Source organism: Monopterus albus, unplaced genomic scaffold (assembly GCF_001952655.1).
Source record: "Monopterus albus unplaced genomic scaffold, M_albus_1.0 scaffold31.1, whole genome shotgun sequence".
NCBI classification, from domain to species: domain Eukaryota; kingdom Metazoa; phylum Chordata; class Actinopteri; order Synbranchiformes; family Synbranchidae; genus Monopterus; species Monopterus albus.
Window position 1 is genome coordinate 5,908,638 of NW_018127911.1, and position 20,527 is coordinate 5,929,164.

General features: G+C 39.6%; 1 protein-coding gene across 5 annotated transcripts in view; it reads right to left on the reverse strand.

The window, feature by feature from the left end:
* The window catches only part of LOC109958323 (RNA-binding motif, single-stranded-interacting protein 3-like), a 135,041-nt gene that overhangs the window by 18,690 nt on the left and 95,824 nt on the right, over positions 1–20,527 (reverse strand). For 4 of the 5 annotated variants that reach the window (XM_020596863.1, XM_020596865.1, XM_020596864.1 and 1 more), the window contains exons 5-8: positions 18,701–18,858; positions 17,818–17,897; positions 4,964–5,070; positions 1,116–1,159 (exon numbers count right to left, since the gene is read on the reverse strand). In XM_020596863.1, coding sequence (XP_020452519.1) covers positions 1,116–1,159; positions 4,964–5,070; positions 17,818–17,897; positions 18,701–18,858 — 389 coding nt within the window. The remainder of the gene's footprint in view (positions 1–1,115; positions 1,160–4,963; positions 5,071–17,817; positions 17,898–18,700; positions 18,859–20,527) is intronic. The other variant, XM_020596868.1, reaches the window with a different exon arrangement.

The following is a 20,527-nucleotide window of genomic DNA, read 5'->3' on the forward strand; positions in this document are numbered from 1 at the left end:
TTTTGCCTCTCTAATTAGCTGCATCAGCATTTCACAGTCATCTAGTGCTTCGCCAGAAGGCGCTCTGATGACCTTAGAATAGAGGTCGGAAAGGGCTCGAACACCACAAGCGCACAGATGCTCATGTGTGAGCGTGCATTTGCGTGCACACAAGACACACATACACAAAAAGACTAACAGATGACCAAAGGTAAAGCAGATGCTTGGAAATGAAGAGCAGGAATTACAAGAACAAAGGAACTACCCAAGACAGCCGTGTGTAGAAGAAGGGGAAGAGAAAAAAAGGTTGGAAACTGTGAAAACAAACAAACAAACAGACAAAAGAGGACAGGGGCAAAGAAGCAGGAAAGGAATGGCTTAAAGGAGATGTGAAGAAAGTAAAAGAAAGTAAAATGTGTAGAACACAAAAAGGCAACAATAAGGAAGAGGAAGAAAAGAGAAGTAGGGATTCAGAGTGTGAGCTGACAAGAAGGAGGAGAAGAGAAACAGCACTGGAGGAAAGCATCCCCAGGGATCGCATCACCAGCAGCATTCCTAGCAGACAGGGCCGATCTCCAATTTCCCCCTGAAACAGGCAGATACCCAGCTCTCTGCATTTAGGCTGAGAGCACTGAAGAGCCTAGGCTGACGAAAGTCTTACAGCGATACTGCAACATCACCCACCTTCCCTGTCTGCAATCAAAACTTACATGTCTGACAGCTTGTATGCATAGGTGCATAAATAAATGGTCTGTCTGCATCAGTCAGATGTGAGAATAAGGGCAAAAGCAGGAGAGACAGAGAGGGTATACACTGTATGTGTGTGTGTGTGTGTGTGTGTGTTAATGATCTGGGGTTCCTTGGCCTGTTTAAGTCTGTGTGCGAATAATGTAGTGTATGTGTGATCTGTTCTTTACCATGCAAATGACCTTGTACAATTGCTGATAGCCGGCTTATATACAGTACAGTATGTGCATCTGTGCAAGTCTGCTAGACTGTATGTCATATACAGGGGCTGAAGCTGGGACTGTAGCAGTTGTGTGGGGTTTGCAAAATTCAGCAGGGATTGTGAATCAAAAGTAAAATTTGAGTTGTACATACAGTTTTTAAATCTGAGATTAAAAGTTTCCACCTACCCGTTCTGCATCGCGGTGGGATCATATGTCAAAGCCATACCACTCTGGAGAAAGAGATGTCAAGGTTAAAATACTTGATATGCCTTTTGAATCATTTGTGTTTAGAATTAGAATTAGAAACTGATTCAGCAGTACTGTGTCTGACAAATGGTCAAGACAATAAAGGCAATGGACTGAGAAGAAGAAGAAGTAGGTTAAGTTGTAATGTATAAGAAAAATGAACACACACACACACACACACACACTTTGACTTTGAAGATAAGTTTCATAAAAACAATAAGTAACAATAAGTGGAAGATTTCTTTGTTTCTCAGGCATGACATATGCATAAATGTTTGAAAGTTTTATCACTTGTATTCCTCTAAAAAGGATTTTGAAAAAAAAATACAATCACCACAAAAACCTCTTTTCAAATCAAATGGGATAAATGTTGGTGTTTGATTCATTTGCATTTAACAGTGTTGAGCGCACAAGTAAACAGAAACCGCCATGCAGAGAGAAACAAGGATAACTCCACACTGGACTGACAGCACATCTTCTTGAGTAGAAAATGTTTTAGACTTAGTGAAAATTAATCAGCTGTTCCCACTTGTACAACTTAGTGAAAGTACAAAGGAGCAGAAAGGAGACAATCTGAAGGAAAAGCAGACAAAACTGAAATTCCTAACAATTTTTGAAATCAGTCTGTTTGAGCTATCACGCACACAGTTTGCTTGTTGCCGCAGCAAACATCTGTACTGTCAGTCTGGAAACTCACAGTGGCCAAAACCAGAACTATTCAATAAATCAAAACAAGCCCAAGCTTCTTTTCACTAAATGCAGCTTGAATAAAAACATTCTCGCAGTTTAGGAGCCACTTGTACAGATTTACTTAATATTAGAAGATTTCAGCTCTATTATGCATAAATATCATAAGGTTTTATACTCCAGCGGCATCTGATCACTATAAGAACAAACAACGTGGCAAAAGTGTATTTTAATATTCTCTCTATGTCTTACCCTCTCCATTACATGCCGCCCTTACTGAGTTAATTATCCAACATTAAGTAACACCTCTCCCTCTGAATGTTTTTGGTCTCACTTTCTTTCTTATGTGCAAATGTATGTTACTGTATTTCTCTCTACAGAGCTTCTCTCATCCACTTTACTGTGCCTGGGCATTGTTGGAGCAAACTTGAAGCAACAATAGTTTTTTTCAGTCTTCTAATTTTTATTTTCTTATTCTCTAGCTTTTCCTTACACATGTAATTTGTGCTTGTTCCAACATTCCACACAAGGCACTTCTCCAAATTGGCACATGAGTTGAAAGTGTGCCCTTAAGCTGAACTCTGCTGCAATGTTTGGTTTTCCCCCAGTCACTGTTCTAGCCAGGACTATAGGACTGCAGAAGCAATAAAAATGAGTGCCAGACAATGATGACATCAAATAAAAATAAAAATAAATAAATAAATCAATCCAAAGCCTAGGATTTATTTTCACAGCAGACCTCAAACAAATGTACAGTATGATTTAAAGCAGGTAAAATTTATAATACACATACACATGGATTCTGTTTTTCATCTTGAGCTAAATTTGTATTCACTGTTTGTTCCCCTGTCAATCTATTGAATTGTATTTTGCAACAAAAGACTTATGATCCAGTGCTGGAAGAGATGAGCTATGTGAAGCATCTTGTCCTCTAAGTTTCCTTGATCTAACAGCTAAAACACGCCACAGTTGCTGTATAATACCAGCATCAATCCATAAATGTGCCTCTTTAGACGTGTTTATTTGTGCTGCCGCTCATCTGTAAACCTGTGTGTGCATTCATAATGTATTATTGTGACTGGATCACCGAAAGGGGCTAGTGCACTCAGACCAATGTGCCCAAAGGATCATAGGTACCTGGACCACAGCCTCTGCTTGAAGTGACAGTTAACATTTTTTTGGAAAATCAAAGAGTTGCCAACAAAAAACAGGGTAGCAGGGTGGCGTGGTGGTTAGCGCTGTTGCCCCACAGCGAGAAGGGTCTGGGTTCATGACCTTTCTGTGCAGAGTTTGCATGTTCTCCCCGTGCTTGCGTGGGTTCCCGACCCCGTTTGGGACTAAGCGGTATAGATAATGGATGGAGATGCAAAACAACTACAAAAAGTCACAATGTGACTACACAGATGACTACAAAGAGATGCAAAATAACCACACAGACACAAAATACTTGTAGTCAAAAGAGACACAGAATGACAATTCTATCTCTGGGCATGTAGCTCCTATGAAGGAGAGGCGACGGGCCTAGCTAGGTGGAGGGCCTAGCTAGGCTGTGTCCAGTGGCCTATAGTCTCATAATCAGCCCATGTGTATCCTATGTGTGTGTCTTGGAACAATGTTATACTGTACGTGTGATTGACTGTGTGTGTAATATGTGCTCATTTCCTAGTCCCATGGCCAGACTAATTTACTGTGGGAGTGAGGGTTTCTGAGAGATTAGGGTCGGCTGACTGAATGTGAGGGTGGAGGGAGATCGCTCAAAGCACCTCCACAGCCAGATGTCTCTATTAGTCAGAATAGCTTCGCAGACCTGGCTCTGACACATGCATAAGCCTCTGAAGGGATGCTTTTCCTCACCATTGCCAAGTGGGGCTTGTCGGGACTTGGGCCATTAACAAATGTGTGGGGAATCTCACTCAAAGTACGGGTCATTTATTTTAAGTCCAGCTGACAATTCACAAATTGAATGGAAAGAAAGAATCACTAACACTGTGGCCTCTCTGTTAACTAAGCCCTGATGTGATTTGTCACTCATTATTCGCAAAATAAAAGCTAAATCTACATCCTATTTTTGTTGTGGTGGCTCTTGTTTCAGCATGCAGTCATTTCAGCCTGGTTCCATTTCATTTCACCAGTGCAAATGTTGGGAAACCATTAAAAACTGCACTCAGTGAGTGGGTGGTGACACTATTATTCACTTTCCCTTGTTCTGTAAATTAAAGCTTTGGTACTGACACTAAAAACTTTTGAACTCTTTGCATTGTGCGACAGTCAGTCTGCTTTCAATCTGCTGCAGAAGGTTTTATTTCTTCTCAAGCTGACAGACTGGAGGTGGGAGTTTCAACAAAAGGAAAAACAACTAGGCACTGGGGTCTTGCAGAAACCTTGTATTTCAAATTTAACAACTTTCATATATGTCAGCTTTCATACTGTCAACAGCATCTCTATTTGAGCCTACAGTGTGTTACAGGAAATGAAAGCTGATAATGACCCTGCAGGGGGCCCTGTCAGGCTTTTCAGAATTTTTTAAATGTGAAAAAGAAACTGGTGTCAATGGGAACATCAGTAAGATTTAAAAATGATTAAAAAAAACAAAACAACAAAAACAACAACAACATAAAAAAACAAAGCTTTTTTGACCTACAAAAATGTTTCCTGTGGACACTGAGCACTGTATGCAGCAGTCATCCACGTGCACTTTGCTGCTGTTACACTTTTGTTAAAGAGATGAGCAGGAAAATGTTTAAAGGAGGTTTGTGGATACGCTGTTCTCAGACCAAGTTAAAATAACACCACTTGTTTTTGTTAGCATTTCTATTTCCTCTTAATAACCTCTCAGTAGACACACAGTACTCATTTTGATTGTGAGAAATGAAATGCTATTGTTGATTTAGGAAATGTCTGCCGTGGCATGATTCTGCCTCAGGAAAAATTCTATGTTGCTTTCTTTCATAAAGGCAGAGGGTAAAAGGGGTTATGCTGTAACAAACCAATGGTTCTTGTATTACAGTTTGCCTTTGAAAGCAAAAGAAAGCTTCTGCGGCTTTTATAAACGGGTAGTGGGGAGGGTGTTTTTTATGATTAAATAATCTTTTAAGCTTCACCTCTCCTTCCCGTGTCCATGGTCGACCATTCTGGGGATACTTGACCTGGGTCTGCCTTTTCTTCTGGCCTCCGTCAGCAAACTTGCACAGCAACGGCTCTGCTGGGGCTACAGAGCGAGAGGGAGACAAGGACAAACACAGAGATGGATTAATCATCTTAATAGCAGGGGGGGAAAAGAAACTTCAGGCATTAGTTTAAGAGTTGCATTTCAAAGATAAGATTTAAAGACAGGCTGAAATGCTGTTGCTTAAAGAAAAACATAACATAAATCAATTGGACCTGAAAACAGCACTTAACTTCTTGTATTTATCTCTTCTGTTCCTAATCCAAACATCTATACCGCAGCGGTTATCACGCCATCTTTACGACTCCTACAACCGTGCTTCGACAAAAGCAGCCTTGACATGAAAACAAAGCCACAGGCTAATCATTAAAGCATGGCGAGCTTGGACAAACCAAGCAGGCATACTTAATAGGCTAATCAACTCCACATAGTTTGTGATTGCTCCAAAGACAGCACGATCCTTTTCTCAACCAGAGAAAGAAGAAAGCCTTGATTACCAATAGGATTAGCTGAGTGTGACCTGCCATACAAGAGTTGACTAAAACTCCAACCTGATAGGTTGACAGTCTCAAACAGCACGCAGGCTTCTGAAATAGCAGAAAGTCGCTGGTTTGGGGCAGTGTTATCCTAAAGAAAAAAAGGGCTTTGTTCTCTATTAATTTCTTTTATTTTCAAAGGTATATCATTTGAATTTGTTAGAAAGCAAGAGAGCGTGAATAATGGTATCTGCGTCTAGGAAAAGCTCCAGCATGACTCAACAAACACAATAAAAAGTATGATCCTGACAAGAACTGAACACTCGATGGCTTACGCGCAGCAGCCAGAGTTAACAGACAGGGTTTTGTTTTCTGTGATCTCTGACCCAAGGACGTATTTCTTAGATTTTGTTCAACCACATGCACACATACAGTACGTACATCCTCTCAACTCCGAGCCTGCCTTTTCATTAGCAAAACATAATGAGCAGATTACAGACCAAAAAGATGACTAATGATATAAAAATAAACCAAATGAACATCATAAATACTGACTCACCCTCCAACACTGGATCAAAGTAAACACTGCCCTTGGATATTATGACTTTTATGCAACAGTTACCAAACCACACATACTGCCGTATAACAGCAACACGTTCTAACAATATTTACATATTATACTATTAGAAATGTAGCAAAGTATTGTGGTATTTAATGCACATGTAGTGTACATAATTAGAGGAGACTGTCCTAAAAAGAATGGCAGCATCAATCAGTTGTTTCAGCAATGTCATAAAACAGCATAAGTTTACAATCAAGTCACAAAATCCTATTGCAGCTAATTATGATCAGAGAGTGACAAAATCTGCAACAACAAAACACTGGACTTTAACACGGGAGACCTTTATTTGCTTCGTGTTTCCCAAGAACAGTGTATTTTATAATTCAATTTGAAAGACTTGCGTGAATATTAGGCATTCATTTTCTGGTGAGTTCAGCTTCCCAGGAATAGACTACAGATTAATTAGATAATATTTATAAGACAAAGCGTTTTAATTAACAATGTGATGGATAGCAACCAATGAAGCACAACAAAACATAACATTATGTTAAAATGCAAATGCATTCAAATACTATTTAAAATATTGACATTACAAAGCCCTAAACTGTAAGTGTAGCAGTGGAACACCAACATGTGTTCTCGTCATGAAGACACCTCTCACCCTGAAACTCAATAAGACACCTACTTTTATGCATTGCCTCTCACTTGCTACTTTAATACATCCACCAAGGCATGTTTGAGACACTGATGTCATTTAAAACTGCAAAGAAAGTCAAACTGTGGGGCCTTATTACCATGTGCAGCTTAGAAACAAAGACATTCTTAGAAGACAGAATTTCTAATGAAAGCATTATCACTGGTACAGATTCACACATCATAAATAAAATGTATAATTACCTCAACTATTTCAAGAAATGTTTCTTTATCCCAGTAAAGTGAACGATGAGGAGAGGTGTTCCTAGTGGAAAAAAGCATTCATAACTCTAGGCTGAGACCAAGGTTATTTGGAATCCCTGAGGCCTGGGTGGACACTCCAAAGGTAAGCAGAATGACAAAGAGTGTGCTGCGTGATTATACTGCATTTAGAGAACTTTGTCACTAGGCTGTTTTAACTTGATTCTGAATAACACGGCCCATGGCTGGACCTCTGTCATCATCCTTGCCTTTGCTATTCATCATTCTCAATCACTCCCATCCTCTTCCTCTCCTTTACCCACTCTGCTTCATGCATTCCCATACATTTAGTAAACAGTCATGTGTGTAGGTGTATATGTGATGTGTGTGTTTCATCATCTCTTGACACAAACCTCGATAGCTGCCTCCTGGCAAAAAAGACCTAGGCCCAACAAATGGCCAGTTTGAATCTCAGGTGAATCATGTTTTTAAGTGGAAAATGAAAATAAATCCATAAAGGAAACATGCGTCACTTTAGTTGAGGGAATTTTGGTGGCACAAAAAGCTATGAAAACATGTTGGTACTGCCTTTGTTCAGTTTTCTTCAGCAGCTCTTTTTAAGAATAGAGCTTGGATTTAAAATTATGGTTCTTTTCAGCTCAATGGTTCCAGGAACTGTGGAGTCACAGGAAGTAAATTCAGTTACTAAAAGTGCTTTTGTGCTTTCTGACAGGATTAATAAAATGAGTCTAATAACAGATTAAAAGTTATGATGCTGTTTGACCACAGTTTCTATACCTGAGGTGAACAAAGTCAGTTAGGTCTAAATGGAATAAACTATTTCCCCAACACTGGACTTTTTGGCACCAGGAACTAAGGTAAGAAGAACTAAATTTAGACTTTGGTTCCTCCACTGAAACACTGGTAAGGTTCCTGGGCCTTTAGAAAACGTCCTGTGAAGGAAACTGTTCATCTGTGAGACTTTGTCAAGACCTCTGGATGTAAGTAGTCACTGTAATAGAAATGCCAAAGCTTTCATATTGAGTCAATATGTCTGATGCAAGAATGAGAAGAGCACTATTATTCAGATGAAATAGCTGTGAATTAGATTCAGATTATGGTAGAAGATACATCTGAAAATGATTTGGGCAACTGTCAAGTTTATGGATGGAAAGAATGTATTTTCCCCTCATAAGTCAGAAGTTCATTGATGTGTGTGTATTTGTGTGATAAACGACTGCTATTTCACATTCATGAAAATATGTGACATGACAACACACACACACACACACACACACACACACACAAACACAGGCAGCATTTGTGTTGTGCTGCGGTTTTGTTTTACTGCTGTGACAAACGGAGTAAGCCACATTGTCGATGGCTGACAACTTGTCAAGTTTAGAGCCTGGACACTTTTTCTCTTTGCCTCTTCTCTAAACTACCAAACAAAGCAGAAACTCTCGCTGATCAAAAACAATTCTTTGTCCTCTGTATTTGCATGAAAATGATATCTGTGGTTTGAATTGAATCTGCTATTTTCATTCAGGGGGCTTATTACAGAAACAGCAAAAGATTGTGTTTTTGGATGAAAGTGAGATGAAAAAAGGGAGCCATTTATTGTAAGAATTTGAGGTCCAAAAATGCTAAGGATGATCCTGAGAGAGCAAAATAATAATAATGCAGAAAGCGACTGTGACCGATGCCTGCTGAAGAAGGCCTGTACTTTCCTTCATTCACTTCTCTGCTGTCAGTTGTATTAACGTCGAGTGAGAAAAGCATGCAACGTGATTAGAGAGAGACATGTCTGTGGAGTAACTGTGCTTGTTAAAAGTGACATACAACATCAGGAGGAGGGACACCGCTCTCATTACTTTTTGTATAACCCCCCCACTAGTGGCATGCATCCACGTACACAGACATACAAATAAACATACACAACACTGTTGCTGTAAACTGTTTTTATATCAGAGCTGGTGAAATGGCTCCAGACATTAAACAGTGGCCCAGAGCTATGGGCTACATGCACACACACGCCTACGCACACACATATCAATATTGTTATAATGTTTTGGTTGCCTCAGTGGATCTAGATCTTGAATTTACTGTTGTCAAAGCAGCAGGAGTCCAATGTCTGGTTTAACAGGCCCATTTATAGGATAAAGATGTGTTTCTTTTTCTTTAGATGATTCAGCTTTTGGACACTGGGGTTTTATCCTTTTATTATTTAAATCTGAAAAGTCAGATTATACTGTCATAATGTTTCATAATACCTCTAAAATAGCACATCAAAAACAGGAAAAAAGTGTTTGAGCAGCAGCTTCAGACATCTAACTGAAATAAATGAATAAAACAATAAAAGTCAGACAGCGTAATAAATACAAAATACATATTGTTTGAACCTGCATTGTGTGTGGCTATGTGCGACTCTGTTCTTGTTTGAGTGAGGGAGAACATGGATTCCAACAATTTTACAGTTTTTACAACGTTCACCTTCAGAGGATGAGGCCATCTGTGATTCCTGGCAAAATTAATTACAAAATTGGTCTTGCAAGCCAGGACTTCAATGGGGCACAAGTGATGAAAGGATTGCCACGAGCTATTAATTAGTCAGTATTGGCTATAATGTGAAAAAGGTTCAAAGGACACACTGCAAAACGTCAAGCAACCTATAAGGACATTTTGTCTACTGAGTTAACAATTCATCTGTTCTTTAGCACCATTATTTTACAGTAGATATGTTTTTCTAAAAGCTCATCCCTAGTTTAACACATAAAACAACCAAAGACAAGATGAGCTGTAGAAAAAGCTACTAAAATTGATGCATCATATTAATTCTTCAGCCTGCCTTCACAGCTTCATTACTACAGTCTGTTGCATGGAGTTACAAAGAAGGTCATTTTTAATTGTCAGTTTGATCCCTGCTGTTCTCACTCTTGTGGTTCTGTAACTAGAAGTGATGCACTCATGATGAATTTGGGTATAGCTGTGTCTGCCCTCTAAAATGGGTCACTTTTGGACATGCCAAGTTAATGAATGCTGTCTGAACCAAATATTTAGATATGTAAAGCACTGAGAGAGAGTAATTCTTTAGTAAATAGGTCACAGAGCTGAAGAGATAAAATTCAGTCCAAATGAGATGAGGAAAACATACTGTTAATAACTGCTAAAGTCAAACATATCTATCTTTGTAGAGCCAAGCAAAACAATATTTTCCTTCACTCTACAGGTTGTGTTTGTCTCGTCAGAATCCCCACAGGTAGAGAGAGAGCGTCTTATACTTTGTGGGAAATCTAAACATTACTGCAATGCAGAGCAAACTACTGCACTGTGAGGACAACTGCTCAGGTCTCATGGAAAACTAATGGAGGCAGATTTGGCTGTTCAGTGGATCACATTTGGCAACGCTTCACCATAACAGAAACAGTAGGTGTGGATATTCATAATGAGCAGGCACACTGAGGAGAGGAAAGGCTGTCATCTGTCAGTTTTTTCTTCATGTTTACACTTTATTCATATTTCACTATGAAACAGGGTTGTTACTCTTAACAATGACAGGAGCGAACAAGAAGATTTTCAAGTACACATTCAGTAGGTGTTCAGCTTTTCTATTATGATTACATCCACATTTAAGGTAATGCCATTCAGAAATAGATGAAATACAGATTTTGTTCCACACAGCCTTTGTGTTCTAATCACTTGTCACTGGTTTCCCGGACTTGGGAGTGGGCGTCTCTGGTATTTAGTCCATGTGTTCCAAAATATTCCAAAAATGTCAGTATTAACATAAAATCAGTCTTATTGTAAGTCTTTCACAATTTTATGACTAATAAACCATATATCATGCACATTTTCAGTGTTTTAAACTGAATCTGGATTTCTTGTTTCTGTACTGCCAGACGAGGTGCCTCCGAGCTTCATCTTGATTAAAAATGTGTGAACTTAAACAGTGAAGAAAAAAAAAAGCAGCTACATAATGTGTGTAGATGTGTCACTGCACATGTGTGTTTCCCTGCAGTCAGTGTTACTAAACAACATACACTGTTGCTAAGAGCTGCAGACTTGACCAAGTAATTGGTTTGTTCACAAACTCGGTTTGTTTCCACTGTCACTGCTATGAGGCTCAGCTAATGAATAGTTCTACTCCTGTTCCTCTGTTTTGATTGTATTATTTAGAGGAAAAATATTGTGGTCCTTTCGGTGAACAGACACGCAGTGCAAATAAGACAGCAAGAAAAGTCAGCATAATGACAGGAAACCTTTTGGTTGTCTTCCTCAATGTATAAGCCCAGGTGAGTGCAACAGAGTAAAAAAAAAAAAGTGAAGTAGTGCTTTACAGATTTGAAGCGGAGTTTTCGATCTGTGGCGTTTTGTGTTTAACTGACAGGGTGCTCACATACAGTAGGTAGCAAGGTGGTTAGCTTGTACTGTGAAGAGTGGAACACACACTGTTACCAGTCATTGGAGCTGTAGGATATTGAAAACTGCAGTAGGGCAGCATAGAAACTGTTAAAACTCCAGCAGAGAAAACAAACATTCAGCTCGCTTCTGGTGGGAAGGATGTAAAGAAAGAAAAGAAGGTAAAGAAAAACATGTGGGAGGAAGAAACATGAAGGTCACTCTAGATGCACCTGGAGAACTGTGTCTTAGCTTTGGTGATTCTAAGCAAAACACTGATCTGTAGGGAAGTAGACACCCTTAGCATATACAGGTACAATGGTTTGAGCTTTTACTGTGGAAGAGGGTTGATGTGAACTGAGTGGAACCCAATCCTTCAAATGAGAAAACCCATTTAAAATAAGATCCAATTCATCAGCAGGCAACATGGGAAATCATTCAAGTGGAAAATGGGCTCCAACCCTCAAAATGAATGGGATGCCCCCCTTTCTTTTTGTTTTTTTTTTGTCTTTTTTGTAGCATCCAGCATCAATGAGCTCAGTGCCCCACTGGAGGGTTGCTTGTTTAAAGCATTGCACATGAGAGGAAGCCAACTGTTTGCCACAGTAATTAAAAAATATACATTAGAAAATGCACATTGCTATCAGCACCTTTATATCATTTAATTTAAGGTAGTTATGTATACTACAATAACACAAAAGTAAGGACTGAGGCTTAGACAGAGAATCAGATGTAGGTTTAAGAGAAAACTGATGTTTCCCATCCTGTCTCTTCCATTTACTTTGCTGAGAGAGTTTACAGCATACATTCAGCCGAAAGCAACACAAAAGGAATTGGCTGTATACTTTAGAACAGTAGTAGGAAAAGTACAGTCGGAATAAAATTTATTGATGTTGTGACACATTTATTTGGGAAATCAATTTCCCCAATTATGTAAAGATAGCTGGGTGTTGAATAAGTGGCTCCAAATAACGCATGTAAGCTGACAGCAAGTCTGACAGTGCAGTGCTGCTTTTTTCAGTGCGGCCTCATTCAGTTTTTTTTCCTCCGTCATCAGGAACATCAAATAAAATTAATTTCCCATTTATGAAAGTATTGAACCACTTCTACAATAAATGGGGACTTAATGCCTCATGATCTTACCAGACATATAAAACTGCACACAATTTTAAAAGCCTCCTCATTATTACTGAAACTACTGAGTCATAATGGGCTTTATCTGAGATCTGGACTCTTTTCATTCTTGTCCTTCGTTTGTCTTCCCATTAACAGAGGGCAGGACAAAAAGAATTATTGAAGCTAAAACACTACATCAGATAATGGCAGAGAAAAATGTTAAGGAGGGGTGGAAAAACAGAGGAAGAGTGCCAAATGGGTGGAGGAGAAATGAAAAGGGTCCATTGGAGACATGGTGGTGCATGAGGCTATAACTACCACTTCTCAAATATGGATGAGTTAAGAAGAAATTGTTGGTCTGTTGAAACATGACCTGCTGTCGGTCTCTGAAATTTGATTTTTCCAGTGCTGGTGATAATGGATGACAGCAGAAACACCCAATAAACAGGTTCCCTGTCAGTCCATATAACTTTATATTTACAGCTTAAATGGTATCAGGGTGCCAGAGCAGATGTATAGGACAAATCAGCAATGTACCTTTTATGTCCCTTGCTCCTCCATGAACCACTCCCTGCTACTCTTCATCACACTCCTATCAGTATCTGGTTTTCTAGCTACAACATGAACTACAGATGCCTGGTTGCAAAAACTGTGTGCAAGGCAGCCTCTAGGCCAACACTAGTGTTGGCTGACTGATGAGTCCCAGGTGTATGGTAGCATTTCAATGGAACGATGTCAAGTGATGGGGTGGACAGTTTAGGCGATTTATGCTACAGCTCATACATATCACTAATGTTTTGAGGGTGCATTTACTTAGTCTGTTTTGAAGCGGTCTAACTTGTAGCTTGCCAAAAGGTCATCCATTGCTGGCTGTTCGAAATGACTACTAGCGGTTTGAAAAACACTTCTTATAACCTTTGCTAGGTGGCAGGAGGTGCAAATTTATAGACCATACGTTGGCAAAACAGGGTAGATATTCTGGAATAACAACAGAAGAGTTGTGGCCAGCAGGGTGTCATAAAGGGAAGTGGGAATGCCATCAGGTGAAGTATAGCACCAGACACCATTTTCACTGTGTCAGACAATTAATGTACATTTATCTGAGCTTTGTGCATACAAAGTGTGCATACAATTGTTTCCAGTCATATTTTCTTCCTGTGTTCAGTTTGAATTTGTCATCAAGAAAAACAGAGATATCTTATTTCAAGTTTTGACATGAAGTGATATGGTCATGATGAAGCTGTAGAAGAAATGTGCTCTTTATGGCTGAATAGAGTCACTTCTCCCACTGGTGCTGATGGTTTCCCTCACTGTATGGGGGCAGAAAATTATTGAACGACAAGTGCAGAGAAGACAGAATTACAACATATAGTAAACACAGAGACTCCAATTACATGATTTATACCAAAGATTAGAATGTTGGCTTTGCAGAAAGGCTCTACTCAACAGAAGTGATGAGATATCAAGAAGCAGTAAAGATGGTTCTGACACATTTTATCTGTGGAGACATCAAGCTGGGAAGCCATTCCAGAGACCTGTGATACACTGAAAATAAACTCTGGATATCCTGTGTTTATACCAGAGGACCAACCAATGAAATTTATATAGATCTGTATAACATCTAGCAATTTCTGTCCCAATAAAACGTAAAGAGCTGAGAGAGAGAAAGCCATGTCCTATCACGATATGAAAGGAAACACCAGAAGTCAGAAAGCTGTGGATCAATGCACTCCCTGTTAACAAGAGCTGATGGATGCTCTGGTCATGTGATCAATGTCTGCATTAATCCTGCTGCCTGTCAATACATCAGCCTGGACAGACAGACTGGTATTAATCAGAGGAACACACAGGCAGATGCACAAACACACATCACTCATTGATATGCACGCATACAGTAACACGTTACACAGTAACAGCACAGCAGGTCTAACCTCGGACAATAGTAATTTTTTTGGTAAGGAAACAAATGTAAGTAATAAGTAAACTAACAACAAAGCAAAGCACAATAGCCTAGTAATAATGTCAACCAGTGTATCACAGTGTATTATAAATCTGCAGAACCTGGCTTTAGACATTTTGGTGGATATTTATTAAGGTTTTGCCTCCAGTGAACAGTGAATCTACATGTGTTCTTATTTACCAAGAGGTAATGTTTCGCATTTTTGTTGAAAAAAAAAAAGAAGAAAATCCAGTTGCTGGAAGTTGTGTGTTTGGTCTCATGCAACGTTAAGGCATTCTAGTTCAGGGATGCAAAGTAAGGGAGGAGAGAATGGAAGTTTTTACAGATAAACTCAGCACCTGATTTACCACCACAGACTGATCGCTGCAGAAGAAGGAACTGCAACTGATATTCAAGGCCAGGGAAATCAGGTTTCAAATTTGCAGCACTGCAGTCAGCATGGCAGCTGTTATTCACTTTTGCTTGTTGACACTGTTAAGAACACATTTGAGATAAATATTATCTCTCTTTTTGGGATGCCAGGGGAGAATATGAGGGACTTTTGCAGGCTTCAGGTCATACTGTACCATTCTTCAATTAGCTAGCTCTACATCTCCACTAAATCCATAATTTTCCCTGTTACTATCTTTAACTTAACCAACTGCCTCACTCAAATTAAATCATGGATAAAAGCCAATTTTCTAAAACTGAACTGTGAAAAGCCAGACATGATAATCACCAAATCACCAAAATTCTCACCAAATCCATCCACAACTTCTGCCTCACTAACTCCGCTCTTGTCGCTCCATTTGTCCACAACCTTGGAGTCGTTTCTGACAGCAACCTCTCTTTTGAACATAATGTTAATCAAATCACCCGAACTGCCTTTTCCCACTTAAAAATCATTGCTCGTCTCTGCCTGTCACTCTCCTCTTCTGCTACTGAAACTTTGATCCATGCTTTCATCACATCCAGACTCGATTACTGCAATAGCATTCTCAGTGGGGCATCATCCAAACTCTAGTACATCCAGAAATCTGCTGCTTGTACAATTCTGCTCCCATGATCACATCACACCTGTGCTAAAGAACCTCCAGCAGCTCCTTGTCCCACAACCCGTCCAAGTTAAAGACCTTCTCCTCCCTCTCGACGTGCTTCATTGCTACACCCCTTCCCCAAGCCTTCCCTCCTCTGACACCACCTCCTGTCTCAGCCATACTTGTCCAAGCACCGAACTATTATCATTATTATTTAATGATATGACAGATGATTTGCCTGGTAAGAAGACTCTGTGGTTGCAGCTTGGAAATATGTTTGTTGGTTTTCTTGTGAGATTTGTGATGGACTCAAGCTTGTCAACCTGCACATTAACATGACCATAAGGCTCATCACTCTTTACTGTGCTGATAGGCACTCATTTTGGTTATTATGAAGGATTAGGATTCTGAAGCTCTCATACACAGAAAAAAGCCGCAGTGGGTGGAATGATGTATCGTTCGCTCGCTACAAAATTACACAGCTATATCTCACAGTTTATAGAAGCACAGCAGTGTGTGTGTCCAGGTGAGAAAGTGATCTTCCCACCGTGCTTTAACCTCACAGACTATACTGCCAGGACACAGGGCACAGCTCTGTCAGTCCATGATTTCCATTTTCTTCACTGTGGCAGACCTCCTGTCTTGTTATCTATATGTGATCTTTCTGTATCTCCATCTCTTTTCTCATTCTGTGTCACCTTCAGTTTGGTTCTGTCCACTTCAATTTTTTTTTTTTGTCTCCCACCTTGTCCTTGTTCAGTTATCTCTCTCATTTTTAGTCACCCCACTTGGCTCTCCTCTCTATATATCATTCTCTCTCACACCCACACAGCCGTCATCCTTCTTCTCCGCCCCTCTCTTTCTCTCCTGTTCTCCTTCTCTCTTGCCCTCTGTGATAAAAGGCAATGAGTCTTTGCTGTTTATTTGGGGACCAGTCAAAGACAGATTGTTTGCTTTAGGGGACTTCTGCTTGTGTATGTGCAGTAGAGGAATTAATCACTCAGATCTTCCTAGTAAATCATCTCAAGCTGGTGTAAAGAGTAGAGAGAGCAGCAGAGAAGATGCTGATGTATAATCAGTTGCACTGACACTGCTTTGTACACAGACAGATGTTATAACAACTGAACTGATACAACTGATAAAACATGATTCATTCATGAAAGCACAGTGACAGTTCTGACAGCAAAAATCCATAGTACACATAATGAATGAGTGGGCCTGTGAGGTTTTTGTTTTACAAAAAATAAAATAAAATAAAATAAAATAAAATAAAATAAAACACAGCTGTCACAAACTGTACAAATTTGATGTCACGTAGTATTTGTCTATTAGGCTGGTATCTCTAAAGCATCCATTATAATTCTCTGAAATAAAGATGATATTCATGCACACAGGCAGAGGATAACCCATTTGCCTACATTATAAAAAGAAATGTATTCATGCTTAATGCTGGATATTGGGCCTCAACAGAGTATCAACAATGTTAAGTATTAAAAGTTACCAGAAATTGCTTAATCAGATTTTGAATTCCAATTTAATATTTCAAAATTTAAATCAGCTAATGAGAAAGCTTTGTTAAGTTTAGTCTGAATTTTTTTAGCCTAAGATCTTACAGTACGTTACATGTCTGCTGAAGTTAGCATTAAACACTAATGAAGTGAGAAATTAAGGATGTTTTTGACCAAATGAAGCAAAGATATTTTTGTAGAAAAATGTATACTCATTAAATTAAGGTACTGAAATGAATATAACTTCTGCATCAGTGCCAAGACTATTCCACTGTATTAATACTAGCAATAGACATTTTCAAACAATACCCAGCCCCATTCAAACAAACCGTCTGCCTTGTCATAATGTGCACATAACAACACAATATTGTACTGTAGCTCTATGTGGGTCTAAGTGACATCTGGGAGAATGTTCAGTAAGTTTCCCTGTTTCCACAAACAAACCAGAGTGAGATTTGAGAAACTCAAATTCAAACTTCTATCTCTGCCTACTCAAAATTCTAAATCATAATAATGAGTCAGTCAACAATGAACCCCCAAGATTTGACCTGCAACCCTGCTAAATTTGATTTGGTATAAATGGTGCACGACAATGCAGTGCTATCATTTTTAGCCTTTTGGAAAACTCTGGATGTGCCACGCTTGGCGACCTTCTCAAAATACAGACTGTTCCTTGTACCTGGAGTACTGGAGTGGAAAGTAGTCAAGGCTGGTAGCAAACTGAGTTCAGTTTCAAATGATCTGACATTTGAGTGCAGGTTTAGCATATGATGCCACCTGTAAATAAATGCCTTGGTCTTAATGTTGAAACGGATTGGCTAAGAAAGTATGAAGCAGCGTCTTGTTGATCAACACCTACCTGTCATGCCCGGAGGAGTTTTCAAAAATTTTCCATTGAAATTTTGGATCACCACATCGCACTTCTCTGTCGACTCCATCCTGACAAAGAGAAAAAGAGGGAAACACACAGTGAAACATTGCAGTACAGTAAGTGCTTTAAATGCCCGCCTATTTATGCATCCATGCTTGTTTGTCTGTTTATGCCTGAGTGAAATACCTTAGGTAGGCCTGAACATGAGTGTGTGTTTGTGTATCTGTGTGTTTTCGGCGGGGTTTCCTCTCCTTTGTCCCAGTTTAAAATCTCCATTCAGTCTGATCTGTTGTGTGTCATGTCCTCTTTGTCTGCCCCTATTCAGCTCTGCTCACCCAATCACAGCTCAATGACTAATTGCCTGCTTGGCAAGCAAAAGCCAGTGTGTGAGTGTGTGCATGTGTGGGAGAGAAAAACTGTGACGGGAGAGAGAAACTGTGAGTGTGCGTGCATGTATGTGAGCATGCATGTCCCTGTGTGTGTCTTTGGTTTTCTTCACATAGTCAGTGACCCTGAATGCATTCTAATCACTGGCACACTCCACGGTGTAACTGAGAAGACCCCACACACACAGAGGAGTGTGAAGGGGTGACATGGGAATAGGGATATGGAGTCCTTTGGTTGTAATTGGCAGGGGCTCAACTAAGGGTTGCACTGCCTCTTTCAAATATCTAATGCATGAATCTGTGCCATAGTATAGTATGCTAAATACAAATCAGTATTATTTTGTTTCTGATAAGTAATTATACAGTTGTTTGTGAAGGAAAAGCTCACATTTAAATAATTTTAGGTGTGACTGACACTTTGTCTAGAACCACCACAGCAGCAGAGAGTAATGAGTGTACTGTATGTGTCTTCTCATCAAAGATACCTGGCAAAGCCGACTCCTCTGCTCAGGCCATTGGCGTCCCTTAGTATCCGTGTGGAAATCACATGGCCAAAGGGCTTCAGCATGTTCTCCAGCTCCTGCTCATCCATGGACACCGGCAGGTTGGAGATGTAAAGATTGGTGGGATCCTGTTCCTGTTGCTGTGGAAAGAGAGTAGAAGTAGAAGATAAGGAAGTTGCTATCATCACTTTAATATGACTTGCATAAGCAAAAAAGTTAATGCCAGCCATGAAACAGAAGTGGCCTCTCTGAAGCCTCAAAAACATTTACAACCACTAGTTGTTAAATAAGAATAGAATTTGCATTGTTTATTTTAAATGATGAAACCTTACAACTATCACTGTTAGATCAGCACCTCACATGCAGAAAAAAGCACACGGATGGTGAAGGGTTGAGATGTTGGATTTATCCTCATTCCAGGAGGATAAATTGCCCTTGTGCAAAGCAACACTGAATTTTCTTTTCAAGTTGTTAAAAAGTTCAAAATACATTGAGAGCTGACTGTAGCCCCCCCACTGCAAGCTGGCTTTTCAGCTGTAAATGCATCAAAGGTTATGGCAGTGCTATATTTATGACTGAATACCCTACTGCAAAGTATGTGTGAAATTTTTTTCAAGTGGCAACCTCTCCTCAAACAAGGAATTAACATTTCATCAGAAAGGCAGTGCACCGACTTCACACTCAGAACCCCTGAAGCAATAAGGAAACCCCCTCAGGATTCATGGATGTTAACAGAGTTACATTCATTTTTTCCCACAGGAATGAGGGGACTTCCTTCTAATGTGCCTGTCAGTAAGTAAGACTAGCATACTTCAATTATTTTCGTTCTGTTTGGCAGCACTCTATTGAAATTATCCTCTGCAAGAGACCAAAGCCTGTGTGTGTGTGTGGCTAAAGCACTTGCAAATTTAAAGAGGGATGGCAGGAGAGGGTTTGATGGAGAGTGCTCCATTTTACAGACTTGCTTTTGACAGAGAAAGAAAACAGGGTATGATACTATACATGCATATTCTATAACTTATAACTACACAATTTCAAGCCATTACTTCACAATTTCATAAAACATTTGGGAAACACAGTCCCCCAGAGGGCCTGGGCTCGTGCTGTAAATGACTCTGATGTTTCATGAGATTTTATGACTGCCTTGGCTGTGTCTCTCTTCTATGCTGTAATGATGCTTACAGTACTGCATGCATTCATTATAAAGTTGGTAATCATTTCAGAAATCTTAATGACAACATAGATCTTTCATATTCCTCTCTCCACATGTGCACAAGCAACATACAGCACTGTAAGAAGCAAAACTAAAGCACTGACACTGGCTCCTGTGCATTGTACAACTGACAACAGCTGAATCAACAGTTGTCATGAAAAAATGAACCAAATATTAATAGTATATACAGTGGGTATGGAAAGTATTCAGACCCCCTTAAATTTTTCACTCTTTGTTATATTACAGCCATATGCTAAAATCATTTCAGTTCATTTTTTCCCTCATTAATGTACACACAGCTCCCCATATTGACAGATAAACACAGAATTTGACATTTTTGCAGATTTATTAAAAAAGAAAAACTGAAATATCACATGGTCATAAGTATTCAGACCCTTTGCTCAGTATTTAGTAGAAGCACCCTTTTGAGCTAATACAGCCATGAGTCTTTTTGGGAATGATGCAACAAGTTTTTCACACCTGCATTTGGGGATCCTCTGCCATTCCTCCTTGCAGATCCTCTCCAGTTCTGTCAGGTTGGATGGTAAACGTGGGTGGACAGCCATTTTCAGGTCTCTCCAGAGATGCTCAATGGG